The 19,153-nt window shown below is 38.7% G+C and overlaps 1 protein-coding gene across 1 annotated transcript in view; it reads right to left on the bottom strand.

The window, feature by feature from the left end:
- LOC121276740 (low-density lipoprotein receptor-related protein 2-like) overlaps positions 1 to 19,153 on the bottom strand; it is a 61,418-nt gene that overhangs the window by 19,825 nt on the left and 22,440 nt on the right. Inside the window, 12 exon segments of the mRNA XM_041185286.1 lie at positions 1,011 to 1,154; positions 1,684 to 1,825; positions 4,749 to 4,888; positions 4,972 to 5,090; positions 6,563 to 6,787; positions 7,231 to 7,402; positions 9,674 to 9,802; positions 10,524 to 10,643; positions 12,813 to 12,929; positions 13,000 to 13,125; positions 16,969 to 17,337; positions 18,806 to 18,928. Coding sequence (XP_041041220.1) covers positions 1,011 to 1,154; positions 1,684 to 1,825; positions 4,749 to 4,888; positions 4,972 to 5,090; positions 6,563 to 6,787; positions 7,231 to 7,402; positions 9,674 to 9,802; positions 10,524 to 10,643; positions 12,813 to 12,929; positions 13,000 to 13,125; positions 16,969 to 17,337; positions 18,806 to 18,928 — 1,926 coding nt within the window.

Raw genomic sequence — 19,153 nt, 5'->3', positions numbered from 1 at the left:
CCATAAATGATTTTGTTTTAAAAAAATCATTGTTTCCATCTGTAGAATTTATGACTTTACAATATTCAGTCTGGGATGGGACAAAATAAAGTTTGCATTGAACAAAGCTGATCTCAGCTGGGGCAGGAAATCAGACCTGGGAATGGGAAACAGGGCTTTTCCCCCTAATTACCAGCACCCAATGTTGGAAACTTTGGGGGTGGGGCTGGGAGGAGACGATGATAGGCATGATCTGGTTTATCTGACACTTGATGTGTATTCACAATTACGTGGGAAAGGTACAACACTTCAATAAGCACTTGCAAAACCCCCAATCCCCCTGCCTACACAGGTCACTTAGTATTTGCTTAATGTAATCTTTCCCCAAATTATGACAAACTTTTTTTTTGACCCCCAAGGGTAAGAAAAACTAATTTACATTCAATTACATTTGCAGGGCCAAGTCCTTTTGCAACTATGGAAATGTTTGATTGCAGGTTCGTCTTTACAATGCTCAAATCTCATTTCAATTTCTATTGCATACATTTGTTTTAAAATAAGAAAAGCCAAAAGACTGTTCTAACCCAATCCTTCCACAGTACATTCAGATCTATTGAAAATATTTTCTGGAGGCTTTCCTTACAAACTACTCAGACTTCACCTCCCCACTTGAATCTGGCCACTGGGTCAATCACCTTCTTACAGCATCCAAAAGCAGGCCAATTAAGCATTTGTCACAAAAGCTACTGTAACTAATACACAAGTGAAAATATTGTCTTTATGTAGGATACATAAGGGAAACCATAGATTGATACAATAATATGGTGATTTATCACAACTAGAGTTGTCAAGCTGCTGCACACAATTTCTCGAATGGCTGTTAGCTCTTCTATCATTTTATGCAAAGATTAAGCTAGTCCACTGAGGTTTTGAACTAAAGTAAAATCATGCCACAATCTCAAAACTCGTTCCACTATCACCTCAATTTCTCACTTACGTAGCATGGATTTTGAAGTTTGTTCAATATTTACCCAATTCACAATGTCTTCCATCCTTTAGTTTCATTCCAGATGGACACACACAGGTATATTTTGGCAATTGACTAATCAGTGGACCAGGGAGACATAGGTATTTACAGCCTCCGTTTTTCAACTTCTCATTGCACCAGTTTTTGCCTGGTTAAGAGACCAAAAACAAGTTCAAAGTCAATAGTTCAGACATGAAAATCCCACAAGTTAGTGGCCCTCAAATGAAACACCAAGTGAAAGCCCTAATTTTACTGTACTAGATCAACAATCAAAATTTCACTAGTGTCATTCAAAGTCCAAAACAGTCAGTTATTGGAATTTTGGACTTTAAACACAAATGCTTTGCAACTCAGGTCATACATGTTGACCCTTCAATCTGAACTGAGAAATAAAAATTGGACAAAGATATGATAATTATGAAGTTCTATATAAAAATGGTATATTAGATTCTACATATACCTTAACTTGAAAATATTTTCTGGAGGCTTTCCTTACATCAAACTACTTGTTTAAGTTCTATAACCGCACTGACTAAATCACTGACCTCTAACTACTGGCAGCCTACACAGTAGCAGTTAGTCACATCCAACCTATAGTTCTATTGTTAGAGAGCAAAAGGAGTAAATGCAGAGCCAATAATACTAAATAATTTAAAAACAAATTTCAGGTTTCCTACCAGATGGCTGCATTAAAGTGTGATAAATAATGACATCTTGAGGTTGATTAAGATTGGAAACTAAAGTCATCAGATCTGTTCCAGTATACTTGTTGGCTGCATAAATGGCTTTGCTTATTTCATCAGTCCAGAACACATGATCCTGAAACAAGTAGGGACAAGATCATTTGATTATCCAGGCAAAAACAACAACTTGATCTTTGCAGAATTGTGTTGTGCATGGTACTGCAACAAAACCCAAAAGACAAGATGCCCCACTAGTTAGATAATGGAAACAAAAGTTGAGGTACACACATCCCTGGTATTCTGCTTACATGTCAGAATTTCCACCTATTTTCCAAACCATTTTTGTCCAAGCAGGAACCTGGCCAGCACAGAGTTACCAACCTCTTTTCCAACCCTGTCCATCTCTCCCCCTTCTCTCCACACTGCAATATACTGCACTTCCTGTTTAGTATAGATTAAGTTAAAACAACTACTTCAAAGATGAAAGAACACTGCAGATGCTGGAAATAACAAAAAGCTGGAAAAAAAACTCAGGTCTGACAGCATCTGAGAGGGGGAGGCTCCTCGGGAGAAAGCTCCTTCAGTGCTCTGAAGGGTCACAGACTTGAGACGTTAACTTTCTCTCCCCCCAGATGCCATCAGACTTATGGAGTTCTTCCAGTGTTTAGTTTTTACTTCAAAGCTACCCACTCAAAACTGTATTACTTACTCCTCATCCACTGCTCTTTTAAGAGGATGCTCCTATTGTCAATATTTACTCATCCATCTTTTGGATAACTAGATGCTCTGCTAAACCACTGGTGGCCCATTAGCCAACTAGCCACTGTAAAAGTACACCTTAATTGAATTTGATGCCCAATTGGAACACAGCTTTAGGTCATCATCCAGCAAATTTACATCACTCAGCTTGCAGTCAAGAAACAATAGAGCAGCAATCTCAGCTGGTTTCTAATTCATGTTTCACTCAACATTTACTCCCAGGGCACAGCAGAGAGTCAGTCATGGGAGCAAGATTCAGAAGATTTTAGGTTCAAGCACCACACCAGAGACAAGCACAAAGATCTAAGCTGACATGCCTGTGCAATATGGAATGTTACTGTATTTCCTTTGCAAAGTTATTTGATTGATTAAAGCACTTTGAGACAAAGTTCCTGAAAAGGTGCTGCAAAAGGTCTTTACCATTAAGCCATGGAAGGATTGACATTTTCCCCCAGCACAGCTGCCAGTGCTGGAAATCTGAAAGTAAAATAAAGGTAGCTAGAAACATTCAGGCCTGGCAGCATCTGTGGACAGAGAGTTAACCTTTTTAAAAAAAGGTCATCAACCTGAAACGTCTCGCCAGATGCTACAAGACCTGTTGAGAATGTCCAAAATTCTTTTATCCCAAAACTTTAATAGCATGAACATGGCCTCTCAGTTAAGCTACACTGTTACATACAACAGTTAAAATGTTGATTAAAATGGGTTGCAGGCAGCGATCTACTGCTTCAGTCTGTGGTCTAACTTCTATCTTGTAGGCTGCTTGCAGCCCCAGAAGCTATCAATGGTTTTCTAATATCATGGGTGTGCAGTATTCTGTAATCCAGAAACTAAAGAATGGATTTACAGATCAAAGGCTGGATTTCCATCCTTGAGAAAGGTAGCCAGGGTCAGCAAACTTCAACTGAGTTGGGTCTGCTGAATCAGGAAGTGCTGGGTTAGACCCAATTTTCACCGAGTGGAGCAGGTGCAGATGGAGTCAGGCCCACCACCCTTGGAAGTGGATCAGAGGCAGCTGCATACCAAGACAGGCTGTTTAAAAGGCCCCTCAATTCTCTGGGACTTTTGTCCCAGCTGTTTATATTTTAGGACCTCTAGCTGTCAACCCTCAACATGCCCCCTCACACCCCTGCCCACTCCCCATGTCCTCAGTACTCCATGCCCATTCACCTAGCACACATTGACCCCTATAGCAACAATAGGATGTGGGAGCTGCTCAAAAACCATTCATAATTCTTTATGAAACTGCTGTTGGTACAACCCTAAGAGGGTTAATCAACCAAAACTTTAAAGTATTAAAAGTAGTTATCAAGTGCTTATAGCTTCTAAGCAAATAAACAGCTATTGACAAAACAAATTACAGAAAAATAGAATGACAGCTTTACGATGTAATCATGCAAAGCTCTCTTCCCCCCAGCTGTGTCTAAGTAAAACATTTTATGGGAGTTTGGGCTCTCAAAGCCTCATTATGCAGGCAACTAGGAGAGGGTGTGGGCTCCCTACCTGCACCCTTATGCCATGCCACTGAGAACTGGGGGCTGTTGGGAATAGGCCAGGAATCCAGTTCCATCCACCATTTTTAATTCCCTCCACCTCCATTCAGGCAGATGGAGACATGAAAATCCTGCTTAAGTCTCAAAAGCTAGCTCATTTAGTATTTTAACTACAGAAACTTTGCCTGAAAAAACAATGCTTAGCAACTTCTAAAGTCCTGTGGAAAAGTGACAAGCCCTGAGACATTATATAAAGTTATTGCAGTCAGTGATGTTAAAAAGTTCTGGGCTTTAGGAGATTACTGCAAAAGATTTGCCTCTGACATTCAATGGCCAAAATTATAGATTATGCAAAATACCACTCAGGCATTTTTTTTTAAAAAAGCTTCAAAGAAGAGAACTTGTTACACAACACTGACTTGCATTGCCTGTACACAACACTGACTTGCATTGCCTGTAATGTTCAATGTCATGCTTGTTTTTTTAAAAAAACAGCTATGGAGGGGAATTGACTTAACTATTGCCTCTTTGGTGGTAAACAAGATGAGCAGATTGCATTAAGATTAAAGTTTACTAGTATGAAAGTAATTAAGCTCTGATATGGGTAGACATTGCATAACTTGCTAATTAGTCTTTGAAGACAAACTTTCCAAATATGGCAGGGTTGTTGTTACAACTAAAGACAAAACTGTGCTCTCCGGAAGCAGTGATTCAGAATGATCACTGGAATTGCAGAAGTATCCTCAAAATCCAGGTGTACACAACAAAAACAGTGGTTTCAAATGTCATGATTGGTCAAATAACTACCTCAAATACTGAGATGCCACATGGATAAGCAAGGAATTGACGTGAAAAAAGTACTGTCCTTCTGTCTTGTCCACTGAAGTCTACACTGGACAACATGTGCAGTTTTGAGTCAATCCAATAGAGACGGCTTTTCACAAGATCTGTGAACAAAATCAAAATATTAACCACCAAGTTCAATTTGGAAAAAAGGGAAAAATGGAAAAAGGTATACCAGCTCACTTACCAAGTGCAATACCATTTGGTGACTGAATCTCTCTGGTAACCAGAAGCTGCCTATTGACACCATTCATTCCTGCTTTTTCTATCATGGATGGCTCACCCAGATCTGACCAGTAAATAAACCTTTGAAAGGCAAAGGACACTAATTAGTCAAAAAGGCAGAGTTTAGTCTCAGGATGAACAAAAACAGTATTTCAAAAAAAAGTTTTCAAACATCATGGATCTATATGGACAAGGGTAGAACTAAATTTAATACTTAGTACAAGTATTAAATATAAATTGGTGGAGATGTTGTGAACCCTGTAGAGATGAACAAACCAAAAAGCATTGAATTTGCCAATGACTTAAAAATCAATGGACATGATTTCAACTTTATAGCTACTACTTTAAACCAAAAGCATCAAACATGAGCAAGCAAATCAGTCATTAGAAATTACACAGCTAGAAGATACAAAAGCTCTCAATCAGGCAGCTCACTCAGCAATATGGCACCAATTTCAGCCACAAAATCCTTAAAAGATTCCTTCAAGTAGAATTCCAGCTCCATTTCAAGGATTTGGTCACTAATTCTCATCTGACAGCAGCTCCCACACAAGTACATGACATGGCATATTTCCCTAGAACCTTCTCAGCTCTTCTCCCATTGGTATCATAGATCCACTAGAATCCCCTTTATCTGAGCTGTTAGTAATGGCCTTGTGCCCTGTATAACAATCTGGTCACTCAATTTAAGAGTAACTGAAACAACTATTTGCTTAATGCTTGCTCCTGAATTCAGCCTTGGTATCCTCATTAAAACAAGGTCACCACCTACTTCTCCCACACAAACCTGGTCACAAGCCAATTGCACCACCCTGCACCCACAAATTCCACAAGCTTGAGAAGAGTTAATGCTAGGGAATGGAACACTCAGGCACCCAATGCTAGTATTAAGCCTAGTTTAGTTGTTTTCAGTATCTGCCCCAGAGCATAACAGAAAAAAAACACCCTTCCTGAACTATTGAGACATTTCCAAATTCCTGCTTTAGCTAGTCTGGGGTTTGCAAGATAAGTCCATGATCAGTAACATTGGACCAGAGCCAGAAAACTTCCAACCAACTGAACTGGTGAGGCCATCTAAATCCTAAGTTTTTTTTGAGAAAGAATGTTCACAGGAGCTTTGCTGATATGACCCATGTTCTTTCTTCCCTTTTAATTGAGGATGCCTTCAACAAACAGGAGAAACAATACTGCTCCCTCTTGAATTGCCTTCCAGGAAAACTGGTCTTTAGATAAATTCCAACATTCATAGATTATTTGATCACAATAGTCATAGGGGCAGGACATGGGAGATTATCACTAAAACCAAAATATGAAAAAGTAATTTCCAGTTCCATTTTAACTTTAGAACTGGAGAGAATTTCATCCTCCTGATCCAAGCACTAGCATCCTTGCATATGGATTAATCACTTACACATCCCTGTTCAGTCTTTACAAGACTACCTCAATTTCCCACATCACTCAACCATCCTAAAGAAAGATCCATCACAGATTTAAACACAGTGTGTTATTTTTACAGGTACCAAGAAGCTTCAGTGAAAGGTAAAATTCAGTACCCAGTTAGTGGATCAACTGCCAAAGAAGCTGGTTCCCTCAAGTCAGTGTCAAAGAGAGTCTTCCTTTCAGTTCCATTAAATGTAGCCACAGAGATTGTTTTAGTGCCACGATCAGTCCAGTAGATATGCTTGTAGATCCAATCCACAGCAATCCCCGTAGGAATATCTACATCGTTAAGAACTCTAGAAACACCAGTTTTGCTTTTCTTTCCATACATAAATAAACTAAGGGGAAAGAAAGAGACCAGAACACTATTGTTACATCGACTGTAGTAAATTTGAGCCTTAGTACTTGGGAATACTTACACCAGAATCATGAAGTTGAGATGTACCCTTCCTCATTTAACACACTTAAATTTAAGATACATAAAAAAAATGAAAGTGTAATAAAGGGCAGCTGAAGTTAAGGCAGACTATTAAACACTATATACACAGTGCTGAAAAGCTCCCACTGAAAGATTTTACAAGACAAAGAAAAAAAAGTTCAAATCCCAGCTTCTTGAACATTTGGTTTAAATCAGTTCATAGAATGACTGCTGCTATCTCATGTTCTTGCTGTGGTTAACATGAACCTTTTACCCAAAGCAATACCAGTCTAGCATCATTAAAAATAACTGTCTGAAGGGCAAAGTTTCAGTGCTGTAACATCATTATTACTTCAGGATTACCTGAAAATTGCTCGCTGACCCAAGTCAGCCCAGAAAATTCTCTGTTCTGCAATATCAGCATCCAATGCTACAGCATTTCTCAGCTGCACAGCCACCTGGGTATATTCTTGGTGATGCAGTCCTAGCTTCCGGATATCGTGACGATTAGTGAAGATCAAATAAGGCTCTTGGCCTAGAAAAGATTGTATTTACATGGTTTTGGAGGAGAACAAAACACCAATCTCTTTGCTCAAAAAACAGCCTCTACATTGATAGGCCATATCAAGGGCATGGTTATATAGTCCCTCAAACCAACGCATGACACTTATCTGGAGACCCAATTCATGGCAACCATGAATTAGATGTTGCTGAAAGAAAAAAAGACATGAAGCTTTTTATCTTGCACTTATCAGGACACTGCAAGAATCTAATAAAGGGGAAAACAATTTTTACTGTATGAGGACAAATGCTGATTGGTTGGCAAGTAGACTTACTTGCATGAACTCCACAACTCAGTCAAGTTCAGTTTTAGTTACACCATGTATGCCCAAATAGATGGTGTTGCCATGGGATGCCCTCTAGGCCCAGCTCTCGCCGACATCTTTGTTGGGCTCCATGAAAAACAGGGTCTTCAACAGAAGGATACTCAAGCTCCTACCCCTCATCTATTTCCATATGTGGATGATACATTTGCTATATTTAAATCCACAGCTGCATGTAATAATTTCTTAGCATGTCTTAATGGACTCCACCCTACACTCAAACTCTTTGAAATGAACAAATATGACTCCTCTCTTGACACTAGTTTGGAAATCTGCCAGTGCATTCTCTACCATGGTTTACTACAAACCTACCTTCACTAGTCAATAAACACATTGGAATTCTTACAGTTCCACACACAAGATTGGCCTTATCAACATTGTAAATAGGGCCTGAGCCATTTGCTCACCATGCAAGCTTGATGCTGAAAATAGGGCTCAAAAGGCATCCTGCAGGGTAATGACTACCCTCATCAGATCATTTCACACTATGTATTATGCAAACTCACAGGCTTAAGGCTAACACTTTCAGCCCTGAAAAATAGTCTACCTCAGAGGGGTGAGGTGAGGTATCAAAAATTTGATCAACAGGCAAAGCTAGCTGTTTTACACCGCTACTAAGCAGTAGCAACATGTGATATTCACCACTAACAGGATGCTGCTGTCAAGCCAAAAGGCATTCTACCAATCACAATTGGAGTAATGTGGTGTATGAATTTCAATGCCAGTGTGATGCTAGGTATGTAGGCTGTATGCTCCAAAGACTGAGATCATATCAAAACATGTCCCAGCTGCTGTTTGCAACAGGCAAGGTACAGACAATACCCCACCAGCCCATACTTACAGAAGTGTCCAACATTAGATGTGATTCTGCAATTGGGCAACACTTGCTAAATAATCTTGTAACAAATTACTCTGAACCAATAATGTCAGTCAGGCAGTGTGGTGTATTTGCATGTACTGGAAGTTGCATATTAATACAGGGCCCTGTTCTTTGCAGACAAACATTGTACCTGTTTCAGCTAAACAGTGTACAAGTAAGTGACAGGTGTTCACAGATTCATTCCTCAGGACAATACCTTAACCAAATCAAGGGTAAGGTGCCTGATTTAAATTTCAAATACTTGACAGTTCACTGTCAGGTACCATCACTGGTGCATTCTCCATGGCAATGCCTCTACTAGAGTCCAATTACCAATTAGCACACTACAGTACATTGGTTATATTGGTATTCTTGAAGTGTCCTGATGAGTGCAAGGTGAAAAGTTTTGACATCTCTTTTCAGCAGCATTCAAGTTCTGACTATGAATTAAAATTAAATTCCATGTAGTGAGATCTACAGTTCCAGTTTTCCCCAATGGTCTGTGTGCCCCAACTTTATATTCAATGACAGGATTGCCAACACTGACCTGCTTTTAAAGGCCCCAAGTGCATTTAGATGAGACACAAAAAACCTTCACTTGTGCGCTTACAGCAGGCTATTTCATGGATCTGAACATTCAGCTTCTTGGTCTGGTATTAAACCCATGCCGATCAAAAAAAAGGTCTCTTGTTAATTCTAAATACATTATTAACTGAAGCAGTGGTGGGGCAATGCTTTTGGTGTTCTAGCTAGGGATGGAAAAATGAGCAATTCCTCAGATGTATAATCAGGGAGGTAAGCTTGACCATCCATTTAAGGCAATCTCAAGCATCCAAGATATAGCAATTAGAAACAACAAAAGCTTACTTTGCATCAACATGCCTTAGCAGAGAGCACTCCCTTGCTGCATTTGTGACAATCACCTTTACCCCCACATCTCATTCAACCAGTAAGCATTTTTCAATTTTCCACTTGACATATCAAATGAAGTCACTCAAATACTAGAAAGCTGCCCAAAATTCATCTAATTTAAAACAGAGTTAGGAAGTCACGTTCTACTTGCCTCCTACTGCCTTGCAAACTTGATTAGTTGCATCCATGTGATATCCTGCAGAGCATTCACATTTAAAGCTTCCTTCTATATTAATGCAAATTTGACTGCAGGCACCAGGATTCTGACATTCATCAATATCTAAAAGAAATTAAAAATCAGGGCTCACTTTTTGAACGAAGGAGATTTTGATTTGATTTCTAACCAGTTAATCTGGGCTTGTTCCAAATCATGTAAAGGAATCTAATCAATAGCTAGTTTCAGAAAGTGACTTAAGTTTCATCACTACCTCCAAACAATTTCCAGGTCACTGTAGTCTTACTTAATTACCCAAATATCAATTTAACTATAACCTTCCTTGAGCATGTTCCAAGTACTCCCAACAACATGGATAGGTAGGGAGATCCAGAATTTTGACCTATGAAGGAGAAAAATACATGTGCAAGCAAGAATTGTGCAATATTGGCAATGACTGTTACATGCAACAGTTGGCTCAGTCCTAAGTGGAGTAAAAAATCAGTTTGCAAAATACTGCCCAAGATGCCTTGACAAGTAGCTACAGCATCCTACAGAGTGCACAAGTACAACTTGGGGTGGAGGGGGAAGTCAGCAACTTACTGTAGGACATCCAGCATTTGACTTACTCAGGTAGCTACAGCATTTGTGGCTAGAATTTAGCCATTCATGACTTTCTGGATGTTGATAGTGGAAGATCAATGGCAATACCACCAACCATTGACTATAGTCATTTAGACTATTGTTGGATTTGTACTATTGCCTGGCATATGGGATAGGCAAAGCACTCCCCCCACCCCCAAAATGAAATTGCCTGTATTGTATGTCACTAAGTCAGTTAACTTACCTTCACACGTTTTTCCAGCAGTCAATTCAAAGCCAGCAGGACAGTCACATTCATAACCAATGACAAGGTCTCTGCAGATGTGAGAACAACCTCCATTGCTCGATAAGCATTCATTCAAGTCTGCAGAGAGAAAGAACAACATCATTGCCCAAGCTAATCTTTTCTAAATTTGGCACCCACAAGAATACTCCTTCAATGATTCTGCATATGTTGAGGGGCATCACCTTTAGTCCAGAATTCTTTGATAGACTATTTGTAGCTGTGCTGTGTTTAAACAGACATATCTAACAATGGAAATTATGATAAACCTACACATTTCATATGTAAATAAGGAGTATTACAAAACCACTTAAGTTACCCAAGCAGAACATTGAGAGAAACAAGATTTTTGTAGGTACCTGTATATGTCTAGACATGACCAGTTAAAGTTAGATTTACCACAGAATCTGTTCTGTGCCAGTTACTTATCTGCAAACACTCGCTCCATTGGTAAAACACACATCCTCCATTTTGTATATGATTGAACTACTGAAGTCCAGCTGAGTTAAGTTTGGTTTGAATCACGAGGCACTTAATATTTCACAGCACTGAAATGGCCAGTAACAGGCATGCTCAGATTCAGAATTAAATTACTCTCCTTCATGCCAGTGATAAAATGAATGCTATAACACTATTCCAAAAAAAGGTAGGAAACTCCCTGCACAAAGATCAATGGTGTCTAAAATGGGCTGGATTGTGAAATATGCAGCCAATTCAGTTTAAGTCACCCAGTAAGAGTCTCAACTATTCCATGCAACAGTAATCTAGGTTGAGAAAGCTGAAAACAAAGCCAATAATGTATTCTAATGTGCTCTAAGTGCAGTGAGGATTAATCATCAAGATGTATTTGAGTTTCTCAATGTCAAAATTAAACTTCATACATTGGGGCCAAGATGCAGCTGATCATTGTTTAAAAACCCATCTGGTTCACTAATGCCCCATAGGGAAGGAAATCTGCTGCCCTTACATGGTCTGGCCTACATGTGACTCCAGACCCACAGCAATGTGGTTGACTGACTCTTAAATGCCCCCCTGTACAAGGGCAATTATGCTGGCCTAGCCAGCAATGCTACCATCCCATAGATAAATAAAAAAAAATTACAAATTTATTAAAGAAGTGTCAAGACTATCAACCGGAATTCACTATATTAGGAGGTCATATCCCATATGTTTAAAAGTGGAGAGGGGGACACCAAGATACTTATAAAAAATCAGAATCAGAATTAAAAAGGACAGTCAAAAAGAGATCAGGTGACAAAATTTGCTTAAAACCCACTTTGATCAGAGCATGAAAAGGAAGACCAAGAAAGGTTCTGATGCAGAGGGGTTTAGGGAAGGAATGGGTTAGAAAGTGCAGCCCATCACTGGTAGTAGTGTCCAGAGAGTCAGAGGAATGCAAAATTTGTTGAGCTGGATTAGATTAAAGAAAGGTGAGGGATGAAGTCTGTGTGGTGGTAGATATAAAAGGCAAAAATGAATTGTGTTGGGGAGCAGGGAGACAAAAAAAAAAGCACAGGAATGGAGATTTGGTGCAGGATATACAGAATTCTGGATGAGCTGAGTAGAGGACATGAAGCTGGCCAAGCAAGCATTAAATGCCGAATCATGAGGCAATGTGAGGATTTCTGCAGATAGATTGCAGCAGAGGCAGACATGAGCAAACGTTCAAGGCAAGTAGGTGCTCAGATGATAAGGATATGGGTACAGAAGTTCAGCTAGTGGGGCTAAAACATGCAGAGATTGTGAACAGAGTCTGGTTCAACTTAAGGCAATATCAGGATTGTGGTGAAACTGGGATGGATTTTGTGACAAAAGTTAACACAAAAATTGCAGTTCATCCAAGATTGGATATCAGGCAAGAGAATTGAACAAAGCAGTGGGAGGCTGATAGTGGAGGATAGTAATGTGAACTGACCCCATAATCTTCAGATCTTAGGAAGGGCAAAGAATAATCCTTGGGGGAAATTGATGTAAAGTGTGGGACAGGACAAAATATATTGCTGGCGATATTTGGAATTGTATAGATAAGAGTGGAACAAACTCAAGTTGGACAATAAATGAAGTTAAAGGTTACAAAGGAAAGAGAAAAACAAGGGATAGAGTCAAATGTAATTTGACTGATGACAGCAGTTTCAGTACTGCAAAGGGTAGAAACACAATGAGAGATGTAAACACTGGTTGGGATAAACATAGGCAAAATGTTTTAAGCCGATTCCTAAATTTAGGGCTACAACATACAAAACCACTTACGGCACTGTTCAAGGGGCTCGTCACTCCAGTCCTTACAATCCTGATGCCAATCACATACTTGGACTTTAGCTATGCATTCTCCACTTTGACACTTGAAGTCACTTGGTCCTGTACATTCTAGGTATGGAACAAACCAGGTTAGCAACTTGAAATGGAGACTGTCAATTCTTATCCAGTGGATTTAGACACTTACCATTCTTGCAGTTCAACTCATCGCTGCCATCAATACAGTCTTTAAACCCATTGCATTGCTTGTCTCCTGGAATACAACTACCACCACCACATGGAATGTAACCTAGTTGACATGCCCGAGCTGAAAAAAAAAATGACCGTTTGTATTACTGAACAGCTTTAAAATCAAGTATTTCTAAATACGCACAATTTGTCAATCTCCATTTATCTGGGATCTGGAAATTCCAGGATAGGAAGAGCAAAAAGTCATGGCTCTAGCTCCCCTGTTGCACTGAATACAATGAGCAAGATTAAGTTGAGCTATCCTGCTCAAATAACTTGACAACACAACCAAAATCCAAAATGTTATGGTTACATGAAAAAACCAATATAGAAGTTCCAGCTGGCAACTGCCATCTCATTGTAAAATTCTTGCATTGGAAGAGGTCTGCACCTCAAAACTAGCTTGATCACTAAACTCAATCTATGGAATGCAGCTGGAATTGTGCAAATAACATCCATTGCTGCTCAAAGTTTTAGTGTATAGTGCAGAATATGCACAATCTAACTGCAACCTATCATTTACCAGCAGTCAACAATAACCCACATTTAAGTATTAATTACGAAAGTAATGTTTCTAGCAGCTTTAAATAAGTCAGTTATAAAAAATTATAAACAGGCGCAAATTAGAACATAGCTAATGAGCAATTTGTTCTTGCTAGGTTTCAATTCAAAGTGGATGGCACATGAATAAAGATGAGGCATTCCCAATGCCTAAAGCTGTAAAGCTAACACTAATGACTAAAAAGTGCATACAATTTGCATATGTAAACAGATGACCAGCATTGGAAGTACATAGAGAGAAAAACAACAGGGTTTTTAGAACTCCAAGTTTTAGTTTCCAGTTCCCACCAGAAAATTGTGGGCCAGGTGTTATGACCCAGCAGTTGGTAAAGCCGAGTTATTTAAAAATTCCAGAAGGAAACTTAAAAATATAGGCAAGGACAATTGTTTCAAGTGGTAGGTTTGACATGCAACTCTAAATTCAGGAATCAGACCACCAGTTCAAGAGATTTGATATTAAACCAAATGAAACATTTTATTAAGTTACAACATATTAAACACATACATGACTACAAATTACTATAACTTAAATTCTCAAACTAACCTCCAGTAAGGCAACAGCACCCATAGACTTAACTAGACACCAGGCAAAGTATTTTCACTTTACGAATTTAAAGTGAGGTTTGTCTCATTTGGTTCCTGTGGAAACAGTTGTAGGCTTACAGCTGCTTTGATCTTACATCACCCCCTGCACACCTCACTGAATGTAAATTCTCATTGTATCACCAGCCTCTGAACCCTGCCTCTAACAATAACACCCCTCCCATAGTACCAATTTTATTAGCAATATAAACATTGCTTGGTCTCCACTAGCTAGGTGCCAGATTTCATCTACTTCTTGAATGCTGTATTCAAAAAAAATGCAAATGTACTCTACCTCATGTCAAAACTAGGGCACAAAAGCACTGACCAGCTGGATTTAATTCAGTTAAGGCACACAGACTAAACCTCTTTTTGAAAGAAAAAGATTTTCCAATAATAGCTTAATGCCACAGGGTGCTGTATAGTAGACATGGGCTCCTTGTAAGAATCATCATTTTTGTTGGAAAGGGAGCAATTACAGGCTCTCAGGATCAGTGACCAAAATTGATATTTGCCTATGCACAATATTCAGTAGAGACAGTTCTATATTTTCAAAATTGGTTACACAACCTGCAGGATAGACAGATGCAGAGCAGTCATCATTGGCTGTAAAAATACCTGCCCAAGACACTTTTGGACCTAGCCCAATAATACAGTAACTGGTCAGGTATATTCTCAAGTGCTCTTTATTCTACTAAGCATGATGCAATCATATCAAATGGCCTAGTGGACAGGATTTCCAGCAACTTCACTCCACTTCATTCTACATTAACACAATTTAACTAGCAAATGGGTGTAATCACTCTAGTCATTAAAATAAAAACTGTCATGTATAATATCCCAGCCATTGGGTTCTGCAAACAAATTGCTCACAAAGCCACTTCTGTAAAATGGAAGTGCACAGCAAATTTGTTCAACATTGTCACTTAAGCATTCCTCGAATTGGACAATTTGTTTGCCCTTCCTTCCCCAACTTAATGTCGAAACAATGGAAGCTGATCTTGAAAAGTTAGCACAAGCACAGCAAGAGTCAAATGGTGCTGAGCATCCACTTGCGAAGACACCCAATTGGAAAACACATTCCACTTGGTCAATAATGACCAGTTTTGGGAAATCCAATTCTCCTTGGCTGAAGCTTCTCCTTCAGATTCATTATTGGAATATCCCAAAATTGCACATCAGGTTTTGCATTAAATGAGGGGTTATGTGGAAGATCACCTTATGCACATAAAAATGCATCTCAAGAGTAGCAGCTGTAGGAAGGGATTTCCCATTTGTATAAAAGCAAAATACTGCAGGTGCTGGAAGTCTGAAAAAAAACAAAATTGCTGTGAAAAAAAAAACTCAGGTCTGAGTATCTGTGGAAAGACAGTTAATGTTTTGAGTCATACGGACTCAATGTTACTCTTGTCTTTCTCTCCACAGATGCTGTCATTTCCCATTTGTATGTGGAGGATATTATAGAGTCAGCTATTGAATATTTATGACATGGAACCATTTGTTCAAGGTAGCTAGTGAATTTGGACTGAAAAATTACTTGGACACACCTGACTATTCAAAAAACCTGTGGAGAGAAGTAAACCTCTGTTCATAATTCTATTTTCAATTCTCCTTGCAACATTGCACCTCAAAATACAATTACAATGTTATTTAGAGAAATCATCTTCTGGAATCAGTGTACAACTCAAAAGCACTTTTCTGAAAAAGATTTAAGAGCCTCATCCACAAGGGATTGGGGATTGAAAGTGCAGTTTTCAAAATGGAGTCATTAAGATTTTTAAAAAAAAATGATAAAAACTAATAAAGGCAAGCTTAAAATCTGTGCCTAATGTACTCAAATATTTCATTGGAACTATATTGGTATCGTCCAAGAGGTACGGTTTGGTTCATGAGCTGACTTGCAGTTTAGTATCATGACATGTTTATGCAAGATTCACTCATCTCTTAACCTTTGAAGTACACCTTAAAAATTAAGTGGCTGGAACGTACATCTAACAAATTTATCACAGCAAAACTAAATGTATTTCATGAGTGAAAAAATCTGAACCTGAAGATCCAAATTATAGCTTAACTATTTCATTAACCCGTTAAGGTAGCTTTTTCAAAAAAAGTTTTGTATGCTCTCAAGTCAAGTATTCCTGCTTTGCTCTCACTGAACAGCACTGCCCCCTCACCTCCCCTAAATGAATATGCAGCTTAAAAACCTAAACTATTAAAATTGACCAACTTTGGTGAGGAAACAGTAGCCAAAGTAAATTGGAACTAGAAGATGTCAACAGTATATGGCTAAAATATCAGTGATGAAAGTAATAATGAGCTGGGTAAATGTATCAGCTTCCCTACATAAAAAAGCTAAGGCAACAAAATCAGACATCCCTTCTTTCATTGAAAGATATCCTGGAAAAATGGATGCTAGCCTTCCACACACTACCTACAATTTCAAGTATAAAGAGATAATGACTCATTTGTTTTCATTTGGCAGTATAATCAGTATTCTGCGCTTTAGAAAAAAATTGGAATAATCAATCTCAATTCTGTACAGACTTTTACCTACTAGGAGGTTCCATTCATCTTTCACATTATGACCAATTCTGTTCAGCACCCTAAATCAGTGATAACGTCAATGAATTCTTGGAGCAAGCTTGCTAAAAGGTGATTGACAATTTCACTTTACTACAATAAATCTTATATAAATTTAAAGGCAATTCCGAGCACATCAACTAACATCTGCTTACTATTTACTACCCCAATAATGGTAGAAATAAGTTAGACCACTTACAGCAGTTGGCTTCATCACTTCCATCGTTACAGTCAGTTTCTCCATCACAGTACCATTGACTATGGATGCATTCACCAGACTGACACTGGACCTCATTAGGAGAGCAAGTCACAAAAGGAAGTATATGCCCACAGTGTCTTGGAGATTCATCAGACAGATCAGTACAGTCAATGTTAGCATCACATACCCAGCCCAAAGGGATGCATTTAGAATTATTGCACTGAAACTCATGTGGACCACAGGAAGTTGGTGTGCATTTTTTCTCATCACTTCCATCACCACAATCATCCTCACCATTACAAACAAATGCCATGGAAATGCATCTCGCACTGGCACAGGTAAACTCTTCTGTACTGCAAACAAGGTTGTCTGAAAAACAAGGTTTTATTACAAACTTAGTGTTACAATCACAGCAGATGGTTTTGGTGAGCAAGCCAGATCCCAGAGAAGTCTAATTAATGGTTAACTTGTGAAAATGAGGAAAATTAGACCTCAAAAGCATTGAACTCCCATAACAGCATTTTAAAAAAGTTTTTCTTACCTTTAAAAACTTAGTTAAGTCTTCTAGAACAACCCCCCCCAAAAACCTACTTGTTCAAAAAGTACACAATTAAACTACCTTCTTGTTAACAGCCCCTTATAGATTTAACCATTAAAATCCAGTATTACTCAAATCAAGGAATTGTCACAATAATAAAAAAGTATCTCTCATGACTTCAAACATTTCCACTGATGTGGAATTCCAAAAGAGGTTCAGAAATAAACTCTTAAAACAGACTTTCCTGGTTGGGTGGCAGCCTTCATTTAAAAACCTTTGCAGCTTTTAATAACTCACACCAAAGTGCGGGTCTTCAAGGCTCCTCCTCCCTCTTTCTCCCCCCCCCCCCCCCCCCCCCCCCCCCCCGCCCCCATAGCCACCACAATTCAGTTAAACATCCTTACTTAAATATCTTCCTCTTTTCCACCACCTCCCCAAACCCTTACATCTCAGGTTCCATTTCCCCTCAAACGCTTCTTTCAAACTCAACTTCTCCACAAAAATCTCATGTTTTCTATTTTTGGCTCAATAAAATTTAATATACCTCTTCCCCCACTTCCTCATGAAGCAATTGTTCTTTGCTACCCCCAAAGTCCCTTTTGAAATTCAATAACTGAAAAACCAAGTTTCCCACTTATCTCAAATAGGATGGATTTTGAATTTGCATTATTTGTAACTCAACTTCATTACAAATGCACCAACCCAACACTTTCAACCTTTCATCTTAGCCCTCAGACAACCCATCTCTAGTAACCTCCCTTGTTGAATTAACCCTGGACACCACATGCCAACATAATCCAAAAAGTTTAAAAATCACTAGTTTTGAAACCAAAATATAGGCAAGCACATTTCAACAGTTGACAATTTTAAGACAGTATTTCTTTGAAGAACAGCTTATTGTAAAATTAACATTAAGCCACATTTGTTATACCAGAGCTAGGATATTGCATCCATTCTGGGCAACATTTTATAAAGTGACAAAGACAGCAGAATATCCAGGGTTCAGAGACTACACTAAGATTGGGGCCATTCATGGGAGGGACAAAAGGATACAAATTTAAAAATTGTTAATAGTACAGATTAGCCAGTGATCTTGTGTCCAAATTTAAAAATCACTAGTGGCAAAGGAAAGAAGTTCTAACATTTAAGGTTGGCGTTGAGATGGTCTTAAGATGACATTCTATGGTGGTAGCATAAGCCACAATAGTTTAATGAAAATATGAATCAGGATATGAAGTAAACAATTCTACAGCACAGCTCAAAAGCTTTCAACTTTAAATAAGCCTGGCATCTACTTACCACAATCATCCTCATCAATGCCAGTATCACAGTCCTTTACTCCATTGCACTTCCAAAAGACTGGAATACAAGTGAGTGACCCAGGTCCACAACTTATTTCATCAATAGCACAGGTGCTTGTATCTAAAAGAAAAGCATATTAAAACTAAAATAGAAGTACAGGTTTAAGTACAAGGTCATTCAAGGTTTTACCAACATTAGGACAAAGCAAAAGAAATGAAGGCCCTGATTGAGTTGAGAAATGTGAGGCTAGTTAGAACAGTAAATTAGATTGCAATTTTTGGCATTTGTATGTGCCCAGGTAAAGGCAGAAATCCAGTAGTTTATATCAGAAACCCCATTCCTTCA

Source organism: Carcharodon carcharias, chromosome 4 (assembly GCF_017639515.1).
Source record: "Carcharodon carcharias isolate sCarCar2 chromosome 4, sCarCar2.pri, whole genome shotgun sequence".
NCBI lineage: Eukaryota > Metazoa > Chordata > Chondrichthyes > Lamniformes > Lamnidae > Carcharodon > Carcharodon carcharias.
The sequence above is the reverse complement of the archived record's forward strand: the minus strand, read 5'-3'. Positions and strand labels throughout refer to the sequence as shown.